The 25,129-nt window shown below is 43.1% G+C and overlaps 1 protein-coding gene across 2 annotated transcripts in view; it reads right to left on the bottom strand.

The window, feature by feature from the left end:
* Positions 1 to 25,129, bottom strand: part of CRHR2 (corticotropin releasing hormone receptor 2) — a 130,402-nt gene that overhangs the window by 77,883 nt on the left and 27,390 nt on the right. The window contains exons 1-2 of one of the 2 annotated variants that reach the window (XM_017828683.1): positions 19,787 to 20,278; positions 19,525 to 19,644 (exon numbers count right to left, since the gene is read on the bottom strand). In XM_017828683.1, the coding sequence (XP_017684172.1) occupies positions 19,525 to 19,644; positions 19,787 to 19,904 (238 nt within the window). In that variant the 5' untranslated portion in view covers positions 19,905 to 20,278. Of the gene's footprint in view, positions 1 to 19,524; positions 19,645 to 19,786; positions 20,279 to 25,129 lie in introns of those variants that run through there. The other variant, XM_017828682.1, reaches the window with a different exon arrangement.

Below are 25,129 nucleotides of genomic sequence, written 5' to 3'. Positions count from 1 at the left end.
AAAGTGTCTTAAATTTATAACACTTTTCAAAGTAACACAGCTTTGACTTCCTCTGCTAAATAATAATGAGCTACTGACTTGTATATCAAACGTGGGAAAGGTGATATGGTGATAGTAGAATTGTTTTCTTTGATAGATGAATTAAAAAGTTTAAAAGGTAATTTCACTTTTTTTTTTTTTTAAAGCTAGGGTGAAACTTTGATTGCATTTAAAGAACAATGAATTACATTTTACAGCAATGCAACTTCCATGTGCATATTACGAACAGGGTATAGAAAAGCTACATAACATTGTTGAAAAGTGTGTCAGCTTGACAGTTTAGCCCCGCTTTTAATTTAATGTGACCATGAAAACATCTGCAGTGCAATGTAAAATCTCTGCACAAATGAGCATCCAAATCCTGAAGCCTCTTCTCTAAGAAAAATAAGCAGTCACTTCCAGCTTCCCCTGGAAATGTTCATTTTGGCCCACCAAGTAAGTGCTGTTCTATTAAGCTCTAACACTGTTTGGTCCAATTTTTCCTCTATGAATTTTATTTTAAAACAGTGCAGTTGGGAGACCCAGTCTATCTCCAATTGCTCTATCATTTGCCAAATAGACAAAGATCTCCTGGAGGATCTACAGATTTTGCTTCAGTCCTGCATTTGCCACCCCCGAAGGCAGGTAATTCCATAGGTGGGTGAGACCTCATCTCTAGACAAGACAGGATGAGAAGAAGAAAGAAAAGGGGAAAAAAGCTTTTAAAAAGTAAAAAAAAAATGTGCTATAAAGATCCATAGTGCTGCATTCTAATTAACTGTTCTCAGCCAGTCTGGCAAGGCTGTCTAATTAGCTGTCACAAACCAGGCCTAAATAATTCTGTTAAGTGCCTCTTTTGCCTCTACTGCAGTGATGACTCTCCAAGCCCATCCAAGCAGCCTGTCCACCTTCAAGCCAAGACAAAAGACTTTGCTTGTTTTCAACCATAGAAGCAACACAGACGTGGAAACTTCTGGGATTATTGCTAAAGATGGACATGTTCAGAGCGTGATTTGGTCTCTGCATCTTTCTCTGTTGACCAGAAATGGAGTTGAGAAGATGGGCTTTGACCAGTCATCACTCAGAGGTGGCTCAAGTTCAGTGAGATAAATCCCACCTTATGTATATAGACAAACAGAAATTATTTTGGGTCTTGAGGTTCAGCAAATGCAATGCTACAGTTTTCTGCTATTGAGCCTAGAAGAATTCTAAAGTAATGAAATCTAAATGGGATTGCACATTCTTTCAGGATGGGTGGGAGGTGGTAGGGTCACCTGAGGTGCACACAGACCACGCAGCAAGGCACAGCTACAGAAGTTAATACTCCCTGAATTTGGACTTTAATCCCTCTATGGTTTTAGTAGGAGTAGTGATGGGCTAATACCCACAAAAGAACATTTTGAGTCTTACAAGTTAGATGATTTCTAGTGAAGTGGCATCTGGGGGTTTTGTACAGCACTGACTTGAGCTACAGAAGCAGAAGCCTCAGGCAGAGACCCAGGCCCTCATGGTGCTGTAATTGAAAACAGCACCTCTCCAAAATTTCTGTGAGCTCAGGCTACGAAGAAACAGTATAAGAATAAGAAACTGGAGGTGGAATATCCCAGCCAGGTAGTGAGAAGACTGCAAATAACATAACAAAAGAACCCAGCCACAGAGCACAGCTGATCACAAACACTGCTGCTCCAGGACAGAGTTGCCATCAGCCTCCATCAAATCCACACAGCATGGGACAAACCTTCATTCCCAAAGAAGTGATGACCACAGTGAGCATACCAAGGGAAGGATGGCTTTTATGTGAGTGCTCCTGACACTCATGTAAAAGAGGGCTGTGAAGATGGTGAAGGGCCTTGAGTGGAAGCCGTACCAGGAGGGGCTGAGGGCACCTGGGCTGTTCAGCCTGGAAAAGAGGAGGCCATGGGGAGACCTCTTAGAAGTCTATGACTTCCTCATGAGGGGAAGTAGAAGGGTAGGCACTGATCTCTGCTCTGTGGGGACCTGTGATAAGACCCGAGGGAATGCCATGAAGCTGTGCCAGGGGAGGTTTAGGTTGGAGATTAGAAAAAAGTTCTACTCCCAGAGGGTGGTTGGGCACTGACCAGGCTCCTCAGGGCAGTGGTCACAGCACCAAGGCTGCCAGAGCTCAAGAAGTGTTTGGACAACGCTCTCAGGCACAGGGTGGGATTGCTGGGCTGTCCTGTGCAGGGCCAGGATTTGCTCTCCGTGATCTTTGTGGGTCCATTCCATCTCAGGATATTCAGTTTCTATGATTCTATAAAAGCCTGGCTCAACCCATCCATAACAAAAACTGAAATTGCCCATCCCTGGAAGCATTCAAGGCCAGGCTGGATGGGGCTCTGAGCAACCTGGTCTAGTAGAAGGTGCCCCTGCCAATGGAAAGAGGATGGAACAAGATATCTTTAAGGTCCCTTCCAACCCAACCCATTCTGTGATTCTGTGAGCAGGCAGTTCACAGCTGAGCCTTCATTTCACCTCATGTACCTTAAAAAGAGAGATCTGCTACAAAATCTTTCCCAAATGAAAGGTTAGTGAGTAAAAGGTGACTTTACTGTCACACAGTGTCCTGGAGTACTTCCCGTTAAAGACTTTTAAAAGTAAATCATTACCAAGATTTTTTTTTCTTCTCATCTGTCTGATTTTAATTATGTCATGTGAAATGAGATCATTTGATGCACTACCCTTAAACTCTTCTCCTCTTAAAATAGAATCTAAATCTTTCTATAGATAGAAGATTCTTTAAGTAATTACGTATGAAGTGTTTTGGATAAAGTGTCTTTCCTGTGCAGAAGAATTTATCTTTGGATCAATCAATAGAAGAAGGTTTGCAGATTTTCTAAGGAGAGTACAAAGGTAACTAAAATTTGTTCTTGTTATTTTTGAAACATGAAGGAGATGGGATATATATATCATATAACAGTTTCTTCTGGTCATCATCTGTGAAATTCAGTTAATCACTGTATTTAGCTGTTAAATGATTGTACATCCGGAATATGACAGGAGGAAACATTTAACTTCAGAGAATTACTCAGAATTCAGTTGCATCTAAGAGAAGAATACAGCTCTGTTACCTTAGTACTGATATCACTTAGGAAAAATATTCACAGGATGCTTCAGACTGCAGAGAATGCTGCTTGGTTACACGTGACAACAGCCAGTTTACAAATCCTTCTTTAAATTTTTCTACCTCCTCCATTTTTCCCCACTTTCTTTCCACTTACACTTTTTTCCATCCTGAAATTATGTTGTTCATGATCTGTCAAAATAACTGGTCTCAGAGCTGAGACACTGAGTGACACAGAATGCACTCGTAGAAGGATTTGGGGAGCCATGTAGTGGCAATGTAAAAGACAACTTCTCTTGTGATAAGTGTGAGGGAAATGGATACACAAATGCTGCTGAAACAGTGGATGCTGAAGCTCCTCAAGGCCTGTTGAATGGAGAGCAGTTAGTGAAGGAAAGCTTGGAAAAGCTTAGAAAGCTTCCTCAACTTCTCATTCCAGACTGGAATGAGAGCCTCACCTTTGGAGCTAAGTTAGAGAAGGCAGAAACACACATCCAGCCTTTACAGCCCTGTAGAATTTCAAGGATTATTGTCAAACAGGACATGATATCAGAAACTTCAGGAAAGTTCAGAAATATTTGTAGTGAATGATGGTAATTACTACAGATCAGTGACTTTGTTTCAACAAAAGAAGATCCATTACGAAATTCTTTGAAGTGAGACACTAACCTAGAATTTCAGGTAAAAATAACACCAGTTTAGTCTGGTGTCTATTTTGGGAAAGGATATGTGCTACAGGCATAGAGAATTTCTCCACAACTTCACTGAGCTGTAAGAGATAAAAATGTCTCTGAGTCAGCACACTGAATTGCTTTCTGAGACTGAAAACCAGTTAGTGTATTTAGCTATAAACCACAGGTCGAATTTAAAACATTTACAACTGGTTTAAAATACAGCCAGAGATCTCTGCTTGAAACAGCTGTGGGAGGACCATGACTGGAGGGAGTATTTACAGAGGAGTGGGAACATAAACAAAGTGAACTGGGCAATGAGGCTGCAACAGCAGCCCCTCAGCCCTGACACCTCTGTCAGTCCTGCTGGGCCAGAGCATCAAAAACTGATGGTTGTGTGTCACAGCTCTGGTGTTATTTGCACTTAGTCAGCCTACACTGGCTGCATCTCTAACAGTCAGCAACTTAAATCCCACCTCTGACTGCAGAGCAGATCTATCCCTTTTTGCAAGAGCAATAACTGATCTCCTTCCAAGAGTGGCATATCCTTCCAGGCAGGATCTGCAACCAAAAATTAGGTCAACTTGGCTAGACTGAACAAAAATTTCCATTCAAATTCCATTCAAATGCCCCAGTTTATCTTCTGGAAGCCTTTCCTTAGGACAGCAGCCTGTGCTCTGCAGCGTTCAGTCACCATAAATATATTTCCAAGCTTGAAGAATTTGGAAAAAAATAGATCAGGATGAATTTTGCAGTATTTATTTCACTTCCTCCTGTGGTGGGTTGACCTTGGCTGGCTGCCAGGTGCCCACCAGTCCTTTTGTTCTCCACTTTTCCTTATCATTATTATTATTTCATTCTTTTATGTGAAGTTTCTCTTGCAAGGCTTCCTGCCAGACCCTTGTGTCAAAGGCAGGTTTATGTGAACTGTTATTACATAGCACTACTCCTTCATTACAAAATTATATGTATTATGCAGAGCAAAATTGCATAATCTGTGTAATTAGCTCATCCCAGTCATTGCTGGCAATGAAAACATCTGTGAAGGTTGAGCAGAGGGGAAAGCTAATGACACCCATTCAGGAATAAGGATTGCACCTGGAAAACTGACTGGCTGAGCCCTCTGTCTTGTCCCAGAGCACAGCTGAGACAACCATTAACCAGAGGCACTCAAAAGACACTGATTTATAGCAAGTACTTGCTGTAAACTGCAGCAAACCAGAAGCTGATTCATAAACAGATGAGTGCATGTGAGCTGGGATGAGCAGAGACAGCAACCTCACTTCAGGAGTAGGCTGTCAAAACCCACTGGTGCATCAAACCCCACAAAGCAGAGTAAAAGCTGATCCTTCTCCATTCTTAGTTCTTTCTTTTTCTCTTCTTTCCCTCTTTGTCCTGACAGAAGCTTTGTTTCTCCTACTACTACTTGGTCCCTTAAGTATAAGCCCTGATTCTGCATTTTCTTTAATTTAGAGTTCAGATACTGGTTTCGCTGTTGCTTCATTTCTTACACTTCGGGGCTGCCCAGACCCTGCTGACACTGTCACACCCCTGCATCCATGGGGCTGACACCAAACAGGGAATCCATACAGCTACTTTAGTTTTAGCCCTAAAAAGGCAGTGAAGAGCTTGATCAAAGGCTGTTTCCTTCTAACATCCCGTCTGTATCACGTTATTTCATGAGCTGGGAGACAAAGAGTTTGAATTCTTCTTCTTCATCCGTGCTACAAAGTTGCAGGATGTATTTGAAGTGTATTTTCAGGGAAGAAAATCGTTGAAAAAATGAAAGAGCTTATGGAAGATGAAGACAATCTCCACTGATAAAGCAGGACAGTTCACTGATTTATCTCCAGTTGATCAAGGAATGAGGCCAAATCCACTGGATGGGATCTGACAACAGGATATGAATTGTACTAGAAAATGTAGCCTAGGAAACAACCCTGCATTGCAGAGAAGAGCAGCAAATAGCTGAATAAATGTGATTGTGATAACTAAGCACTTCATCTGGCACACAGAAAAACTGCAGGTGCTACAGACCAGCAGGTCTGCACCAAGACAATGAGGCATGAAAATAAAGAGGTACAGATGAGCTCTGAAAACTTATGGCTGAACTCAGAAATATATTGGTAATTGTATCAATTGCACTAAATATCCAAGCTCATGGATATTTCTGTAATTCTGAAGATGTTAATGAAAATAACTTCGGTTTTCCCAGACCACACAGAGGGATGCTTTCCATTCAGTTCACATTTCAATACTGAGAACAGAAAATTTTTATTCCTGAAAGAGAGACCTGGAGAGAACGATATTTAGATACTACAATCCAACCACACTTTGTCCAAAAGTCTTTGTAGGGAAACTCTTTTAAAGGACTGCAAAATACAGATTCTGTTCTCAAAACTCTCCTGCTCAGCCCTAATGAAATTAATGACACTGAGGAATAGAGGTGACATTTCCAGGGAACTTCTTGCACTGTAAACCAAAAAAAGGAGGAGTCTTTATAGAGTTGGAAAGCTTCAGAGTTCCTGATATACTGGAATTACTTTATAAAGGGCAGGACTGAAGGACAGGAGACTGAAGCAGCTTCCCTGAGGCCAATTGCAGGGTATGAAATAGGTCTCACTTACTATCTGTTCTAACAGATACAAGCTGCATTCAGCACGAAAAGACCCCGGTCCTTTCCCTCTCAAAGTGGCACAGCCACAAACGCTGTCTCTTGGCTGCAGCAGGACATCAGCACAACCCCACGTGGTAGTGATGTCCCAGATGGATCAGTGCCAGCTGTGGTCAGGAAAGTCCTTGCTCTCACACTGAAGGCAGCACAGTCAGAACTGAAGTGGTTCCAGTGTGAGGTTGTAGTCCTGTCACATGCCTGCCCACCAACTCAGGGGACAAGAATGCCAGAGGGGAGACAGCAAGAAAAATGATGAAGGAAACCAGTCTATGAACATCTCTTCCCACAGAGGCATGGGAAGAGAGAAGATACTTAGGCCAAACATGCTAAAAATCAAGCTGCACATCACCTTTTCATTTACAAGACAGAAACACCAGGCCTGACATTTTCTTCTGTTGAGTTGTAGTTTGCTCAGAGGTTCTGGTTGCCCTGCACTGGTGTTTGTTGTTCTGTGCTGCCTGCCTTGGATGTGGTACTGTATCACATTTATTCTTTATATCTGGAATTTAAGCATCAATTCCCTTCTCTTACCTGCAGTTCTTTGGGATGGCAACTCGGATTTTTGCTTGCTGTCTCCCAGCTGGCAGCCAGCCTGCATGGCACTCCAGTTCTTCCCCAGAAATGCTTTCTGCACCTTTCCCATACGTTTCCCCCATCCCTCTGTCAGGGATCATACACTGCATTCTTTGTCAGCACTAACATCTCAGCCACTCCTCACCCCTGTTCTGTTATCCCACCTTTCCGTCTCACCTCCCAACACTTTGTCCTTAGTTTCTAGCAGCTGGTTACTGCTCCCCGCCTCTGCACAGCCTGCTGTGCTGCACTGCCAGCTATCCCTCCTGCTCAGTGGCATTTCTACATTTTAAATCACTTCAACCATTCAGTAAAATCTTCTGCAGGAGCTCCACCCTCACCCATTCCCACAGTGACTCCAAACTCATGTTCTTCTCCAGGCACAAAGTCTCTGCCTCTTGCTCACTTTCACCTTGACAGGTTGGAGAGCTGAGCCTTTGCAAACCTCGTGAAGTTCAACAAGGCCAAGTGCAAGGTCCTGTACCTGGGTAGAGAAAAGCCCAAGCACAAACACAGGCTGGGCAGAGAATGGATTGAGAGCAGCCCTGGGGAGAAGGACTTTGGAGGGTGTTGGTAGATGAGATGTTCAACATGACCCACCAATGTGTGCTGGCAGCCCAGGAAGCCAGAAAGTCTGGGCTGCATCAAAGCAAGTGTGGCCAGCAGGTCAGATTATCCCCCTCTACTCTACTCTTGTGAGATCCCATCTGGAGCACAGCATCCAGCTCTCTGGACTCACTCCAACAGGTCCATGTCCTTATGCTGGGGCTTTCAGCAACCCAGTCTAGTGGAAGGTGTCCCCACCCATGGCACAGGTGATAGATTCAGGTGATCATTAAGGCCCCTCCCAATTCAAATCATTCCTTGATTCTATGATATGAAACTTCCAGCTCTTCAACTGCCTGATTTCATCTCGAGGAAGTTATTTTTATCCTTCTACCTCGAGCAGATAGCTTTTCTGAATGAGCCATCCATGAGTCACTGACATTTCAGGATTAAATCAAAGCAATTAGCCCTGCCTTTTCCAGCTGATTTTCATCAAGGTAACATGGCAACTAGACAAAGGTCAGTGCCCCGGGAGTATCACTTGATTCCCCTAAAAGCAGGCAAAAGATGAATTAAAACAAGTAAAATGGTGCAGAAAAATTACATATTACACATCAATAGGTAAATGGAATCAAAACAAGAGACTGAGACTGTTGCACGACAGGTAACACAAGTTCTTCATGTAAAAAACACAACCACTAAGTGCCATGTCACAGACTTCCATGAAACACAAACAATTGATGATGGAGGCCACTAAAGGATCCATTTGACATCTGTAGGGAGCCACAGAAATGCTGGTTAGAAGAAACAGGAAAGTTCATCTAGTCCAACTTGCAATATGTCATGTTGCCACACTATGTTTTTTTTTACCAAGCAAAGCCAGAACTTCTTCAGCTCCATGCTCAAAATCACTAGAAATCCTTTGTTTCAAGAAGGAACTGTTAAAATCAGAGTGAAGTTTTTAAAACTACTCATGAACCTAAAAACTCGAACATGTAAGTGACTTACCACAGTGAAATTAGTTTCTTTCCCTGAGATTGCAGAAGGTGAATTTGAGCTCAGGTTTACCAGAAGCTGAGTGAACACACCATCAGTTTTCATCTGGTCCCAGAGGATCAGTGACTTGTTCATATCTACCCCATTCACAGTTCTTTCTGTGTCTAGTCAGGGACTGGGAAAATGAGACTGGGGTTGGATGAAGAGCTCAGCAGAGGGAATGCACTGAAGGCAGACAGGAGAGATGCAGTTATCTAACCAGCTGAAGAAGTGATGAAAAAATAACACCCCAAATTCTCTTGAAGCCCTGTAATTGCAATGAGTGTGGTCAGGTGCTGATGGAATCACAGGAACTCACTCAAGGATCTGCAGCTGAGATCTAGCAGAGAATAGGAATCTCTAGGGAATTCTTAACACTTCAGTAATAGCTGAAAAATCCAGCTATTACTGAGCATATTTCTAATTACAAGAGAATATTTTATATACTCCCATGGTAAACTGAATCACACTGCTATGATGTCTGTGCTCTTCTAACACACTCACCTCTGCAGTTCAGCTCAGAGACCCTTTTATTCCCCTCAGCATTCACTGAAGTAATAAACCAAAGTACTTCTGGAGAATAAACTGCTATTATTACTGTTGCTGGATTTTTTTTTTCCCAGGAGAAACATGTAGTGAATACAGGAGAGATGAAGGGGTTAAAAACAGGTTAGGATGAAACAGATAAGGCTGTTTGGGTTTGTAGGTAGACAAGGATGACTTAACTACATGAAAAGACCTTTGTGGGGATTTTTAGCTCTCCCCCAGGAAAGAAAAAGCAGCAGCAAAACTCAGTATTCAACTGCTACAGCCTCTCCTTGGGACTGGACAATGCAGTGAACCACTGTAACTGCATTTGGATTTATCCCTGTCCTTTTTGAGACAGGCTTTGAAACAGAAGGCATATCCAAATGGAACTTCATTCCCTCACTTTCAAACAAAACAAACCAAAAACCTTCTGATTTCTGTGCTGCAAAGAAGGCTTCCTGAGTCACGGGCAGCTCTGGGTGCCAGGTGGAAATGTGCATCTTCAGAGAGGCCTAATGAGAGGGAGACATTTGTTAAATAATGGCACAGTCATGGGGCAAGTGGGTGAGTTTATACATGAAGTTTGTGTGAAGTAGGAGGGTCAGAAGATTGGATTAGATGGACAAAATTAACCAAAATGTGGATCTATGGGATCCTGGTTTTCTTTAATACAAAGTGCTGGCCAGGAAGAATGGAGTTCTCTCTATAGAGGTCATGTGAGCTGGTGGCTGTGTTACCTGGCTCACAAACAGTCCCACACCACTCAGAGCATTGGTGCACAAACGTCCAAATCCCTGCAACTTCCCACCCAAGATGTCATCACCCACCCCCTGAGGCAAGGAGCTCTCAGAACAGGAATATAAACCCTTAAAGATCTCTGTGGTGACCAGAGGCAGAACCTGAGGGAATGGCCTGGAGTTGTGTCAGGGGAGGTTTAGGTTGGGTATTAGAAAGAAGTTCTTCCCCCAGAGGGTGGTTGGGCACTGCCCAGGCTCCCCAGGGCAGTGGGCACAGCACCAAGGCTGACAGAGCTCCAGGAGGGTTTGGATGATCCTTTGGGGCACAGGGGGTGACTGTTGGGGATGGCCCTGTGCAGGGCTAAGGGTTGGACTGGATAATCCTTGTGGGTCCCTTCCAACTCAGGATATTCTGTGATTCTGTGAAAAGGCCTTCCCAAGTTAGGGGTCTCTCTCTCTCCCCCACAGCTCCTGAGAAAGAAAAAAAATTCCTTTTAAGAAACCTAGAAATCCATTTCCAGCAACCAAACTCCTGTTGTCTGCCCTGGTTTCCACACAGAGTATTCATCTATTCAGTGTATAAAGATCAGCACAGAAACAAAGATCCTTGAAAGCACCCTCTGCTTCCAAACTCTTCATCAGCTGCTCTGGTTGCAAAGCAACAATCAGTGTGGTGAGTCTGGAGATTCTGAATTAAGTAATGACTGCTCATGGTGCCCTTTGAAATACACAATGCTGATGTTTCAGGTATTACTGGCATAATTCAGCAATAACTGACTTAAATAAAAATTCTTAGAAATGAGAAAAAGAATCCCTAGGAAGTCACGTCTAAGTTTACTTGAAATGCGGATGATGCACTAGCGAAGTAATTTCCTATTTTCTTTCTTTGTCTCATTTCCATAACACATTTTCTATTTTCCAAATCTCTCTTTGCTCCCTGGATGACCGAGGAGGATAAGTAACTGCATTAATTCTTTTGTCACAGTATGGTCAGTGTTTTCCAACCACCAGGGCTTTGGACAATACAGCTGCACTAGGAAAGGTTCTTCCTTCTTCTGTTTTCCCAGGGAAAACTCTTAACGAGAATTTGAGATTTTTCTCTGAGTTTTTTTTAAGCACTGAGTTTCTGTTCCTATAATTTGCTTCAAAGTATTGCTTCTCCCTGCACAAGTCTCATATGGAGCAGCATCTGGCCCCCTGTATTCCCAGCACTGCAGAGAAAGAAGTCAGCAGAAAGAAATCCGAGTTTTATTGATTTTATGAATTTGTCCCAAGAGCTACCAATTATGAACTCCAAGAATAACATCCGAGGGGAATGAAACTGCACTGAAAAAAAAAAAAATATCTACTAAAAATCCATTCCTTTCCAATTACCATAGGAGACCATATTTCTCATCAGCTTCTCAAGCTACTAAGAATGCTTGTTCTAATCTGGATGTTAAGTAAATGATGTTGGGTCTAAAACTGAATAAAAAGTTTCCCTTTCACAAGACAGCAAACTCTGAGCAAAGTCTTACATGACTGTCAAAGCCTGGGAACTTTTCTTGGACCAGGACACAGCTTAAAGTTCTGTTCTTTCAAGGCACAGAAATTGCAAAGGTTCACCATTATATAAAAAGCAATGTCATGGCAGAACACAGAGGGAAATCTAGAGAACCTAAATTGGACCAATGGACTGAGCTGTTCTGCAGAACACCCTTCCCATGAGCAACAGGCAAGTTGAGCACTCACAGCTGGGGAAGGCACTGCCCCACTGTTATAACACAACCACGTGTTATTCTTGCTAAGTGGGAGCACCTGGAGCATCTCTCAAGTGCCTGAGGGTCCACAGGGAAAGTTCCTGCCAGGGAAAGTTCCTGCCAGGGGACAGCACTGAGGCAGGAGACATCAGATTAGTGCAACAGGAAGCAGCACGGCAATGACCATGGTGTGTACAGCAAGGAGCAATCCTTGTATCATCCTAATGCAGGTTCTTATTGACCACTTCAGCTGCTCTGATGGTTTGGTTCACCCCTGCTTTGCACAGCTCCACATCTTCTAATGTTAGACACACATGCTTGGGAACAGAGCTCAGCACTGCCCTTCCTTCAGGCTTTCAGAGCAGTCCTGCTGAAACCACCACAAAGCACCTTCAGGGAGTGACCTGCTCTCAAGTAACCCTCCAGAAAGGTGAGGACAGCAGGATCCCTTCCAGAACATCCTCCTCCTCTTCCTCTCCCGTGTTCTTGTCCCCACTTCACCTCAATGAGTCTCTTTGACCCCCCCGGAAGACGGAAGACGGGGAAGCTGCAGAGGCAGCGCTGTCAGTGAGTGGAGCAGCACAAGGTCCAGGATCACTCTCCATCCCATCCATCACTCCCACCCCCAGGTGGCTCAGTGCAGATGCCGGTGGACACTCACTTTACCTGCACTTTAAGTGACACCCTGTGGCTGAGAGGCGGAATTACGGGTGACCATTTCTTCAGTGGCACTGTCCCTAAGGTTTTGGGACAATAAAGAGCCGCTGAAACCCAGCGAGTTGCAGGCAGTCTCAGGTGTTCAGTGACTGGTGAGAACAGCCTGATTTCACCTTCCCCATCGCGGTTTCAGAGTTCATCCAGCTTGGCTGGATGGAAAATGGGTCATAAGAATACAAGAAATCCCACATCCACAAGAGAGTGCCTGCCCTAGATGTAGCTGGGTGGGATTTTTCCTCTCATTTTGACATGGTGAAATGAGGATTTCCTGCTCTGTCTCCCTTTGTAATATATTTAATTCTTTCCCTTCCCCATATGTTCCTGAGCCATTCCCCCTTCCACTCCTCCCCTGGCTCCAGAAGCACACGACTTTGCAAGTATCATCTAATTCAGAACCTGTGGGAAGAACTGAACCTCAGTCCATCTGTCTGCCAGCTGGTAGCTGCTGTCAGCTTAGAAAAGTGCTCATTATTTCATGCAAGTTCCAAAGAAGTGGATGGGACAGCTGCCTTAGAAAGAGAAATAGTCACAGAAGCCTCCAAAAGAATGTGGCCAACCCTGTGTTTGCTGACTCTCCTGAAGGCCCAAGGTTAAGAGCTCTCTCCAAGTTGTTGTTGCTCAGGTCTCACTGACTTCAGAGGAGGATCAGGTAGGCTTGGAGTAGAGCAGCAGCAATTCCTGACTCTGGGAAATGGGTGAAGTCAAAAAGTCAAGCCTAAACTGAAGAGAATTCCAATCAGGTACAACAGGATCATAGCAAAGCCACCTCATAACTTACCAGCAAAGAACAAAAGTACTTATCGGTGTTTAATTGGATGGAGAGAAGGTCCTTGAACATTTACTGAAGTAATATTAACAATCTTATTTTATTACATGCAATTTACTTGTATTCTGTGCTGAATGAAGAAATCACACACTTCACACAATTATGGTAGAGGGAGCAAGAAAAACGGGTTCTTTTTGTTCCTCCTTTTAAATATTGGTTTCAACACTCTTCTTCCAAACTGCAAACTCAGAGTGACCTTGTACCACAAATTGTGCTTCACAATTGTGAAGCTTCATAAAAAAAGAAGAAAAACTTGAAGGGAAACAAGTGAAGCCTCTCCCATCTGCTCAGGAGTGAAATCAAGAGCCTCATGCTGCTGGATTTGTGGAAGATGTGTGTATTTGTGCCTCTCTTGCTAAACCAGCAAGAGAACAAGAACAAAGATGGTTGAAATCTCAATCTGGGCACGGTGCTATATTGGAGACAAGCTGATCCAATCAGCTGCAAATTTGATCTCCTCAGCTTTACGAGCTTAAAAATTGTATTTTATTTGCTCCCCCGGAATTCCAATTCTGGACTTCTTTTTTCCGCTGCTGTGTTTGTTTCATTTCTCATCTGTCACCTTCCTTTAACTTTCATGTACTCTTGACTCCCCAGATGAAAATACTGTGTTGGTCACCCCAGAATGGCTACTGCAAGGCTGCAGACTATTTTTATTTTTTTTTACAGTTTTTTCCTGGTGAGTTCATAATCAAAATTGGCCACAAAGCATTTCTCCTTAGCCCAGATCTTGTTCTATCATTAAACACTGGGATAAAAGCCTTCTGGATACCTAAGAAGGTTACAGAAAAGAGATGAGGTGGAAATAGTTTTGGGGCTTCACAGTATGTTTGTCAGCCTGAAAACACACATGTAGGCCCATGATGGGCATTTTATTTCTCTCCAATAAAGATGAAAGGCCACCAGAACTTAAGGGGCCTCTGTGTTTTAAAAGAGGACTTGGCTTTCAAAAATGCACCCTTTAGAAATCAAGCCAGAATGACCTCTGGGGAAAAAGTAAGTCATGTGAATGTGATCAACAGAAGTGCTCAGGACACTGAAATACATGAGATAAAACACAAGTGAAAGAATTAATTGAGTCCATAGGCCAGTCAGGTATAAAAGTGCACATTTCTGGAATTATCAGGACAGGTCTTACCCACACAGCATGAACAAGACTCTGTGACCAATGATTTCCTAGCAAGGGTCATGTTTTGTATGCAGGCTGAAGCCACCACTCCAGAAGATCTCTGAACAACAATTGAAGGAAGAGCAGCAGAGGTTAGATCTCCACGAAAGAATGGTTGTTTAACCCATGAGAATTAGCTCTTTTGCTCTTTTAAAAATTAAATAATCTCTTCAAACCCTATCAAAAGAGGGGAGATGTGAATCAGAAGAGCTATTAATCTACTTCTTCACCATTCCACCAGCATAGAAAAGATAATTTCCCTCTGTTCAAGGCAAGGCAACAATGGACTGCAGAAATTTTTCTTTCAGTGGGAAGTAAGACATGTCAACAGGTACAACAGTGATACTTGTGCCAGTGGCTCTTTCTGCCATGTCCATCTATGTGAGCAACAGCCCAGTTGCCAAGTCACCAACCCTCTCAAATCATTCTCAACAGGCAGTTGGTTATAGGGCCAAGGAAAAGGTGGGGCACACACCCTCAGAACAAGGAGTAGGGAAGGAGGAGCAAAATCCCCATCAGTGCAAGGTTAGCAGTGTTTATGTGCCTGTTTTCAGCAGCACAGTCCCTGGAAAAGGTGAGGATGCTTTTCACAATACCCCAAACACTCATCTGAAGTGGTTATTTCAGTCAAAAAGCTTCCCTACACTGTGAGAGAGAGGGGGATTTGCAGAGCTATAGAGGTACAGTGACCTTTTGTTCCTGTTGATCACAGAAGCATCTGATCTCAGTCCCCAGGGGTGGGTTCAGCTCAGCTCAACAGACACTCAGGGATGAATTCAGCTGCCTAAACATGGGCATCAGATCACTTGTCATGGAGCATCTGCAACACCTATGTGGCCTGGAAGACAAAAACCAAACCTGCACAAGGCCTGAGCCTTCTGAAACATGAACCAGATATCAGGCAAATTACCTCTGAGACATATCAAACACCACCAGAGCTTCTGCAGGGGCTGCTGAACTGGGCTGAGCTGAGTAACTCTTTGGGCTTTATTCACTGTTTAGACCTCCACCAACTTGTATTAGAGCTTAAATACTTGGATTAGCTGTTGATACATAATTGGAAATACCCAGATTCCAGTGCTTCCAGCTCCTGCCTGCAACCAGCACAGAGCAAGAGAGGAGCCACAAAACAAATGGGTCTCAACCCCTCTGCTACATCAGGGGTTGTAGACTCAAATCAGACAGTTGAGGCTACAAAAGTCAACTCTTTCTGTCCATCAGGCAAACATTTAATCCTGGATTTTCCCATTGCAAAGCACAATCTGTAGGGAAAGAGCTAATAAGGACACCCTTTAGCCTGTAGCATGTTTTCATGTACCACCACTTTTTAGCAAACGGCAAACAGACACATTACGGTTCATTTGCTGAATTAATCAAGCTTCAGGATATCCTAATAAGTGAATTGTTTCCTAAAACATGAATAAAAGCTTCACACTGTCAAAGCATAAACGCATCTAGAGGGCAGTAATGTTATTGTCATTTTTAGCTAAATATAGAACCTGAGCAGAGACAAGTGCACAGTCACACACTGCACCAACACAGACATTTTTTCCTGTTTTTTTTAAAATTTTTTTTTTCCTTTGAAAATAATACATAAGCTTGGCTACAAAACTGCAAAGTTGTAAGTCGATGGCATAATTTTCAGATCCTTGGTCAAAGAACGTTTTGTCTGTATTCACAAATCGTACTGCAGGGTAACCAGAGCGTGTTTTGTCAACATGACTTTATTTCCCAAATAAAGAGGGAGAAAAACAAAATATCACCAAAATAACAAAGTGTCGGGGATGAGAAATACTCACAGACTGACAGACTTAGTTCCACAAATCCAGCTGAAACTTATCTGAGTCACTCAGCAGTTCCCATGAGACACACACAGAAACACAGGCAAAGGCACAAAATCACCACGGGAAGTTCTTGCAGTTGGAATGGAAATATTTTATGCAAACAGTTTATTCTAGAGTGGCAAACAGGAGGGGATTTTTTTAAGCACCGGGGCTTATTCTTAAGTTTTTTGCCTCAAATACTCTTTCATTAAATTTTGCTGGCATATTGCAGGGTTTGACAGCTATCCCCCTCTGAGCACTCAGAGGTTCTGAGTTAGAGCAAACATCAGAGCATGAGAGGTGAAGAGATGGACACGAAGCCAGGGCAGGTCCACCCAAAGCCTTTGATGAGCTGATCTGTGGAGGAACTTACTTATCACATTTTGTCTTGAATTCCACACACTGCGCGCACAGAGGCTACAATAAGGTTCCCCCTGAGGACCAAAACTCTGCCATGGATCAGCATCTTGGGCTTCCCTGAGTCTGGAATAAGCTTTTCACACAGTTTGGGCACTTTTCAGTCTGGAACTGCTGGTGTCTACAATGCAAAAGCTTTGCTCTACATGGAATGCTACTGGGTTCATCACCTCCAGCTGATGGGCTGCTTTTAGGAAGTTGGTGGGGACTTGGAATATTTGAGAGACAAATTTCTAAAAACAAGAAAGAAATCACTGAAATGGATCCAGAATTTCTATATGCATTCTAATGAGAAAAAATACTCACAGATGTGCAAAATCAATATAAAAATACGCTGCAGTTCCTAAAAGGTGGCAGCTCACAAACACAGGATGCCTGACAGTATAATAACCAGCTGAGTTGCAACCTGGAGCTGGATAAGCCCTTAGTAGAAGAAAGACATTGCAAGGTGCTTTATTTAAATTTGCCTGATTTTGCTCTCAAAAAAAAAAAAAAATCAGTACAATACACACCATCATTTCTCTCTCTGCCTCATCAAAATGCAAAACAAAGCAGGACAAAACTGCACTGCATGTCCTAGGTGGAAATCTTACGTTGATCCAAGCCATCTCCCTATCAGACCTTCATTTCGAGCTGTATTATTCACCTCTGAGATTTGCAAGATCCATTTCCCGCTTTTTTATCAGTTTTCTGTGCTTATTTTATCCTCAGCACAGGGTGCACAGTCGAGATTTTCAGCACAAGGAGTCTCATTACAAATGGCCCTCTTGTCACCCACAAAGTGACTTGGTGAAATCATGCAAGTGGTCAGGCCATGTCAGTATTTGACATTCCCAAACTCTGGATGTGTTCTGCATGTACTAATTACATCTTTCAAATCCCCAAAGAGATTGCACCTCTGTGCCTGAACCTTAACCTGCTGTCCCTACTGCTTTCCCAAGCCTTAATCACCAACTGTTCCCAAGAAGCTACTGATTGTAAAAGTTGAGCAAATTTTGGCATCCTTCCCTTTGTTTTCTGAGCTACAACTTGGAGGAACTACATAAATGAGAAAGTCCAAGTTCAACTGTAAGTGGCTACAGTGGCTTCAGTGTACTTCAGTTTTATTGCACTACATACTCTACTGCATCTGGGCACCACACATGGACATATATTTTCTCGACAGGACTACTCACATTTTGTGTTGGAAGGAGAAAAAATGCCTCAGACTATGGCAAAATAATGCTTCAGCATTTCAATAACATATTTTCATCGGTCTTTAATTGAATTAACATGCCATTGTTTTAAGAGAACATATTAGCTGCAGTATAAGCATTACCCACCACTGAGCAGGAAAGGAGCAGGGAGGAACTTTAAATCAAGTCATTGATGAACTAGTGAAGGCATTAACAGAGTTCATAAAAACAAATTGTGATACTTAGGACTTTCTTTTCTTCCATGCACAAGAAAAGCATTTAAATTCTCCTCACTGTGTTTACGATATAAATAAGGAAACCTCTGTAATGCATTTTTTTTCCCTTCCCTTTTGGAGAAACAAAAATCAGGCAAAGGAAACACTGATACTCCCCACCAAAAAAAAAAAAAAAAAGGAAATGGAAAAATAAAAAAAAAGAAGCCACAGTTCTTTGAGGTACCTTTCCTGTTCTTTTAGGGTTTGTTCTGATACACTTGCTCTTGCCTGAGCTGCACTTAATCCTCAGAAAATTTCTTCTGGTGTCAACTGAGACTTGTAAAGGTAGTGAAATACCTGCTCTTATCAAAGACAGCATCACCCAGCCCCTCCACATTCTCACCAACAAAGAACATAGGTCAGAGAATAGAGGGCTTGAGGATGATTTTGCAGTTCTCTGAGGGAACCTCCTTACTCTGTTCAAACTCTCAGGTGGCAGAAGCTGGTCCCTAAGAGCAAATTTGGCAGAGGGCTCTGTTTCACACAGCAAATACACCAAACTTCTGGCTACTTATCTGACCCTTGACATCTACAGCTGGGTAAAGAATAAATTCACTCTCAACAAGTTAAAAGATCAAATTTAAAACGTCAGGGTCATTCTTTTACAGGACTTAGGGAGAATGCTCGCCCCACAAAATTAACAGTACCTGCAAATTAGACCATCAACACCCCAGCAACAGTTCAGAGTAAAATATCTCTACAGTCAAAACCACACTGAATAGCCTGAAAAAAATGAGTGGCAAACAAATGGGTACAATAAAAACTCCTGGTGAAAGGTCCAAACAACATTGACAGACAAGGGAAAGGAAATGAGTGCCCTGGTCTGACAGCCTGAATAATAAATTTTTAGTGAGTCATCAGGACTCGAAGAATAAAGCATCAGTTCCAGGAGATTTCTAAGGAGCCCCCGTGCTCCCTTGCTTTGAGTATTATTTGCCTCCTAATTTCCTCTCCTGTTTCCCTTGCAGAGCTGATGCAGCCACTCCAGCCTCACCAGCTGATGAAGTTACTAAACAGATTCCAGACCTCAGCCTTCTGTTTGTTACACACAACTTCCAGCCTGGTTTGTCCCCCTGTTCACACAAACAGCCTCAAAAAGAGACACTCCTCTCAAAATACAGTTCTTAGGTGATAAGCTTAAGTCCTTCAGGAGCTAGACGATCTTTAATTATCCAGATGGCTGAAGCACTGCTACAAATACATCTATACAGCTATACATAGCTACACATGCACAAACACACAGCACAACATACCCTCCCTACACTGCAGAGCGTATTTTTTCCCAGATCTACCTAAATACACTAAAGTAAAGAGGAAACAGTGTCCACAAGTCTGTGCCTTTGAGAAATCTGCATCATTCCAGGCAGGAATTTTGAATAGACAGGCTGGAATGTGGAGGAAATGTTGATTCCCAGACAAACAATTTTTTTTTTTTCTTTTAATGGAAAATATATTTTGGGTCTCCCCAGGCGCCTTCTCAACACCAGATCTGCGGGAGAAGGAAAGGAGTTTGTACTCACTCGTGGTGTTGTATTTGATCCCATTGAAGAATTCCGGGCAGGGTCTCTCCACCAGTTCCCCCGCGGAGGTTCTGGGCCAGCAGGTCCCGATCTGATCCGTGGTGGCATTGCAGTAGGGACCTTTGGCGTTAAAAAGGGAGACAGAAGGGGAGAAAGAAGCAGTTGAGAAAGCACAAAAGCCATACACTTTGCATCACAAAACAAACCGAATCCCAGCACTCCTAAAGCTTTTCCGAGCCCTGCACCAGGTAACATTTCCTACCATCAAAGCCCAGGAAAGGGACTGAGGAACTCTCTAAAAAAGTCTCTTGTAAGCGATCCAGGAGGCTGCAGTTGACATCAAATTCTTCTAAGATGAACTGAGATATGGTCACATCCATTATTCCCCCCGGGACTGCTGGACTGGATGAGGCTCCTTCCCCCTTTTCTGATTTTTTTTTTTTTTTTTGTGTGTGTGTTTCCTCTCCTCTCTCGCTTTCTGGAACTAAAAGCACATCAAGCTGCGGACACCCTGCAGTCTCGTGTGTGTGAGGCTCTTCCTCGCAGCGTGCTGACAACTTGGCTCAGAATCTGCGTCTGGCTGAGCAGTTCAACCCTCCGAGCTCTTCCCTGCTTTAAAAGAGCAGCTCGGGAGCCAATGGGATCAGGCTGAGCCCGGAGTGAGGGGCTCGTGTCTTCTCGCCAGCGTCCCCTGGAATCGCAGCTCCCCGATGCCGCCTCACTTTGCCGGAGCGATGTATTGCTGGATGTCCCTCCCTCTCTCCCTCTCTCTGCCTCTCTCACACACGCACTCAGGCGCAGAGACAGTTTTATTGTCAGCTCCGGGGATGAGCGCTTTTGCAAAAACACTCGCTTGCAAATTGAAGCCAGGGAGAACAGGAAAAGCCATCAGAGGAACAGAACTCCTCCGGCTTTTTGTGGAGCGAAGCAATTCCTGCCTCTACTGCGTGGAACTGAGGATGAACAGGGATGCTTGGACAGGGAGGGGGAAGAAGGGACACAGTCCGGTAGCTGCAGTATGGGATCCCTGAGAAAGGATCCCGCAGGCCTTGAGAAAAAAGAGAAATAATAAAAGCTGGGATAAGGGAGATGATCCGATAGAAGGGAGATGTTGGAAAAAAGGAATCTGCAGTAATCATAGAATCACAGAAGGTTTGGGTGGGAAGGGACCTTAAAGATCATCTCATTCCAACCCCCTTCCACCAGACCAGGTTGCTTCAAGCCCCATCCAACCTGATCTGGAACAAAGGAATCTGGAGCAACAACCCACAGAAGAGGCAGAGTGGGGAGAGTAGAGAAGGGTTGGGAACCCAGCCTGGGAGAAGCCACAAGGGCAACACATCTTTGAGCCACTCACACAGATGGGATGGGGTGGACAGTAGAGCAGAGAAAGGCATGGAGAGCAGAGGAGAATTATGGAGCTGTGCATGGATTGTTCAGGGAACAAGGAGGAAAAGATAGGCCAGTGTCTCATTTTCCACTGGTAGGAAGGAGTGAGGTTTTCAGGAAGGATGAGCACCTAGACTGGGGAGAAAGGGAAGAGTAAAGGGCTTTACAAACTGAGGTCAATAAGGAACAGGATGAAAAAGGTCCGGAGAAGGGGAAAGATGAGAAGAAGTTTGGAGGGAGCTGCCCAGATGGTTGGTCATCTTTTGGGGAATCAAAGCTCACTGCAGTGAGACCTGGGTGAAGTTCTGCACTCTGGGACATGCTGGAGAGCAGCTGAGACCTAACCAGCCTTTCTGACTTGCTACATCAGGATATGTTCAGAACTTGCTAAGGAGGATCATCCAGGATCACAATTCAGAAGCAAACAGAAAACTGACAAGTAAGGGAGTAAAGGAAGATAAGTTATATGGCAGTAGCAGAGATGAATGTGGAAACAGAGAGCAAGGATAATAAAGAAGATCTGACAGAAAGAAATGGATCCATAAAGGGACTGTTTCAGCCTGTGTTCACAGCTTTAGATTGGACATGGTGCTTACACCGAGATCAAAGCAGTGGTATAGCACTTCCTACAACATCTATCTCCCACCCTGCAATGGCCTGGACTTCCCCTTTATTCATATTAAAGATGGAAGGACTTAATTCTTTGGAAGGACCAAAAGAATTGTGGTATCCAAAGAGAGGAAAAATAAAAAAAATAACTGGGTTAGAACAACAAATAAATTAACAACATGCACTGAGGAGAGAACTAGCCAGGATGTTGTTTTGCCATCTGGGAATCTGGAGATTTTTTAACATTTTCAGATTGCAATGGCAGAGAGGGGAGGAGTGCAAATGTGGGTTTGGGATGAGTATTTTTGTTTTAAATATGTAAAAGCCCACAAAAATAACAAGTGCACTAACTCTCTAGACAGTGTGATATTCTGAGGCAAGGGAATGCATCTGTTTCTCTCTCTGGAGCCATGATCTCCTTCCCAAGTGAATGTTTCCAAAACTGCAACCCTTCTTGAGAAATCTCAATTGCAACAAATTAACCCCTTTTAAACACCACCAGATCTCCAATCCCCAAAAGCAGGAGAGAAAATGTCTTTAGCGTCATTCCTGTAGTATGACCACCAACAACATACTGGTTGTCTTTAAACAGGGCTTTGAGGAGAAACCCCTATTTCTTGAACTTTTAGGAGCAGAGGATAAAGGGTGCTCTAAACCTTTAAGCAATTAACACACATCTATCCCACAAACTGTCTTCAACTCTATGCTTTAGCTTTCTTTTCTCCTTCCTGACAGTGCAGTTGAGTTCATAAAATGCCTTTTTGTTCCTCAAGCAGAGCCTCTTTGTGATGGATTCGAGATCTCTGGGCATTTAAAGGTGCCCAGAGGCATCACTGAGCCCAGTGGCCATTCCCATGGAGGCAGAACTGAGCACTGAGTAAGGCACTGCTCCAGGATGTTGGTAAGATTATTTTTTTTTCTGCTTCTGCTGCCTCTCTGTAGGAGAAAAATCACACAGTCTGGCCAAAAGTCTTCATTTCTCACCTACTGTCTGCTCTGTCTATTTTCACACACAGTTTGTGCAGCACACTGGAATCAAAATCTTGGTTGGAGGCTTTGGGCACTAGAGTTTCCTGAATTTTTGAAGGAATACATCACTTTATAAACTACAAAAAGAAAGGCAGTTTCAAAAAAAGAAAACAGCAACTACTTTTAAATTTGGTAAATGTTTCATGTTCCTAAATGCTGCCCTGTATTTTCCAGCATAAACACTTGAAGACTTTTTTCAGATGGCTAAATTATTACAGAGTTGAACACTGAGCTGGTTTTCATTTCAAATTTGTTCTTTATAGTGGTTAACACCTGAAACAATAGCCCTGCATTAAACTAAATATTTTTTCAGGATTAAGAGAATGATTTCTTCATTTCAGTGAGAAGAGCTAGAAAATCCTTAGTCTAAACTGATTATTCCCTCCATCTTTTTGGTTCAAACTTTAGAAAATTAGAAGCAGTACGTGTCATATGGATAATACTATTGTGTTCCACATATTTAATAATCAAAAAACCCACTCCAAAAGTAAATAGAGAGGGGATGAAAAAATTATCTAGGAGTAAGTGTGAATGAAGAAAATTATTTATTGCTCATCGGTCCACAAATTAGCACCATTCTTTAATAATCCCTTCCCAGTTCTAGTGTAACCTCTTGATGAAAAACTACTTTTTCAGCTTTCCCTGGGTACAATTAACCACCCCATCAAAGTTTCCCTCTGAATGGGTCTAGCGAAATCCTGACCACGTCAATTTGACTCGTGTGATGTGAAGATGTTGTTCTTCATACAAGAAGCAAGTGCAATTAAATGAAAGATTGACAGAAATACTGTAGTTGCTGATCCTCTGTGGATGCAACACCCCTCTGTGGTGCACATCATACAAATCACTGCTAGGTCTTGCTGGGCAGTAGGCAGCAGAGATCTGCCTTGGAAATTACTGAGCATCCCAAGAAATTTGTGCTTGGCAGGCAGAAGAACTTTGTTAAGTCAAAGGTGGTTTTGTTCCTGTGAGGTGATATTTGTTTGGGTGTGTAAGCAAGACAAATGCACAACCCATCTGTATGAGAACACCTGAACATGCAAGGTTCTGGGGGTGAACAGGACACACAGATAGATATATCAACACATGCACAGCTCAGCAGGGCTCTTTTACAGAAGAGATATTAAAAAGTGACCCACAGCTCTTCTAGGAAAGGAATGAGCTCTGCTCATAAATGGCAGTGGAAACCTTTGTATGCCAGCCCTCACCACTGTTACACAGCTGGTTTCTTCATCTTCAGCTCAATCCAATCCAAGCCACAGCTGATAGAATTAGCCAGAGCACAGCTCTCGGTTTGTCCTACTAACAGTTACTAACAAGGGTGACATTGTGCTGTTTAACCAGTAACACCAAAACTCAGCTCTGCACAGACTCAGGCAGCACCAACATAGGTGTTTGGGGAGGGTAGAAGTACCTCCACAACCAGCTGGCTGCTCCCTGCTCGTGTCTGCCAGAGGCACCTCTTCTCCTCAGACACTCAGCTTGCACAAAATCAAGTGACCACTGTATGTTTTGACATCCAGGATGGGTATTTGGGGGGGAAAAAAAAAGGAAAAATGAAAAAAAAACCCAAAAAACAAACAAATAAACAAACCAAATAAAAAAAAAAAACCACAAACAAAAAAACCCAAACCCAAAATAAAAAAAAACAAACACCAAAACCCCAAACAAATAAAAAAAACCCCCAAACAAACAAACAAGCAAACAAGCAAGCAAGCTCCAGTTCTCTCCACTACAGTGACTGTTTTATCACTCATATTCTCTATCCATTGATGTGAAGAGCTCCTGCTTTCCAGGTACAACAGTCACCCATCTCTTCTGCTCTGTAACACAAGGCTCAGGGCAGGAAATGCACGTTGTCCATCAAACAACCTGGTTACACCAAACCCCTTGTACTACAGCATCGTTGGCTTTCAGGAATTTTATCTTATCAGTATGTAAGTACCACATGGAGTTATGGTCCCACTGGAGGCTTTTTAGGTCTCTTTCTTTTAATCCACATAAATCCACATCCGTACTCATTATCTAACATCATAAATTGGTTTGTTAACACAGTCATGGTTCTGTGATGGAGCGTGAGATAAGCAAGACAACGACACACCCAAATAACTGGTTCAAAAGCACTATGGTCTGCAGGTCAAGTACAATCCTATAGTTGAACTTCACTTCTCCCCAGCCCTTATGGAGTTAATGCCGGTTCACGTGAAATGCCATGAACACTTTGTGATGTTTATCACACCTTCAGTGAGGGAAAGACTCAGGTGCCTCTCAAATAAAATATTCCCTACACTCCTTTTGATGGAAGATTGAGGGACAGAGAGAAAGATGGAGAACAAAGAGGAGGAGAAAGAAACATCTCTCTTATTTGTAGAAATGAAGTCTTTAAATCCTTTGAGGGCAATCAAGAGGCAGAATTAAGCTTGATGGCAGAATTACAGGGTCATCAACTAATTGCTCATACAGCCCAGCTGCTCTGGTTTGGAGTTTAGTGCCAACCTCCCTGTCTCTCTACCACTGCATTTTTGTCACCATTAAATATGAGGCAGGAGGGTTTCAAATGGCAGAGTAAGCCTTTTAT

This window comes from Lepidothrix coronata, unplaced genomic scaffold, assembly GCF_001604755.1.
Source record: "Lepidothrix coronata isolate B3197 unplaced genomic scaffold, Lepidothrix_coronata-1.0 Scaffold151, whole genome shotgun sequence".
NCBI classification, from domain to species: domain Eukaryota; kingdom Metazoa; phylum Chordata; class Aves; order Passeriformes; family Pipridae; genus Lepidothrix; species Lepidothrix coronata.
Note: the sequence above shows the minus strand (reverse complement) of the source record. Positions and strands in the feature narration are given on the sequence as shown.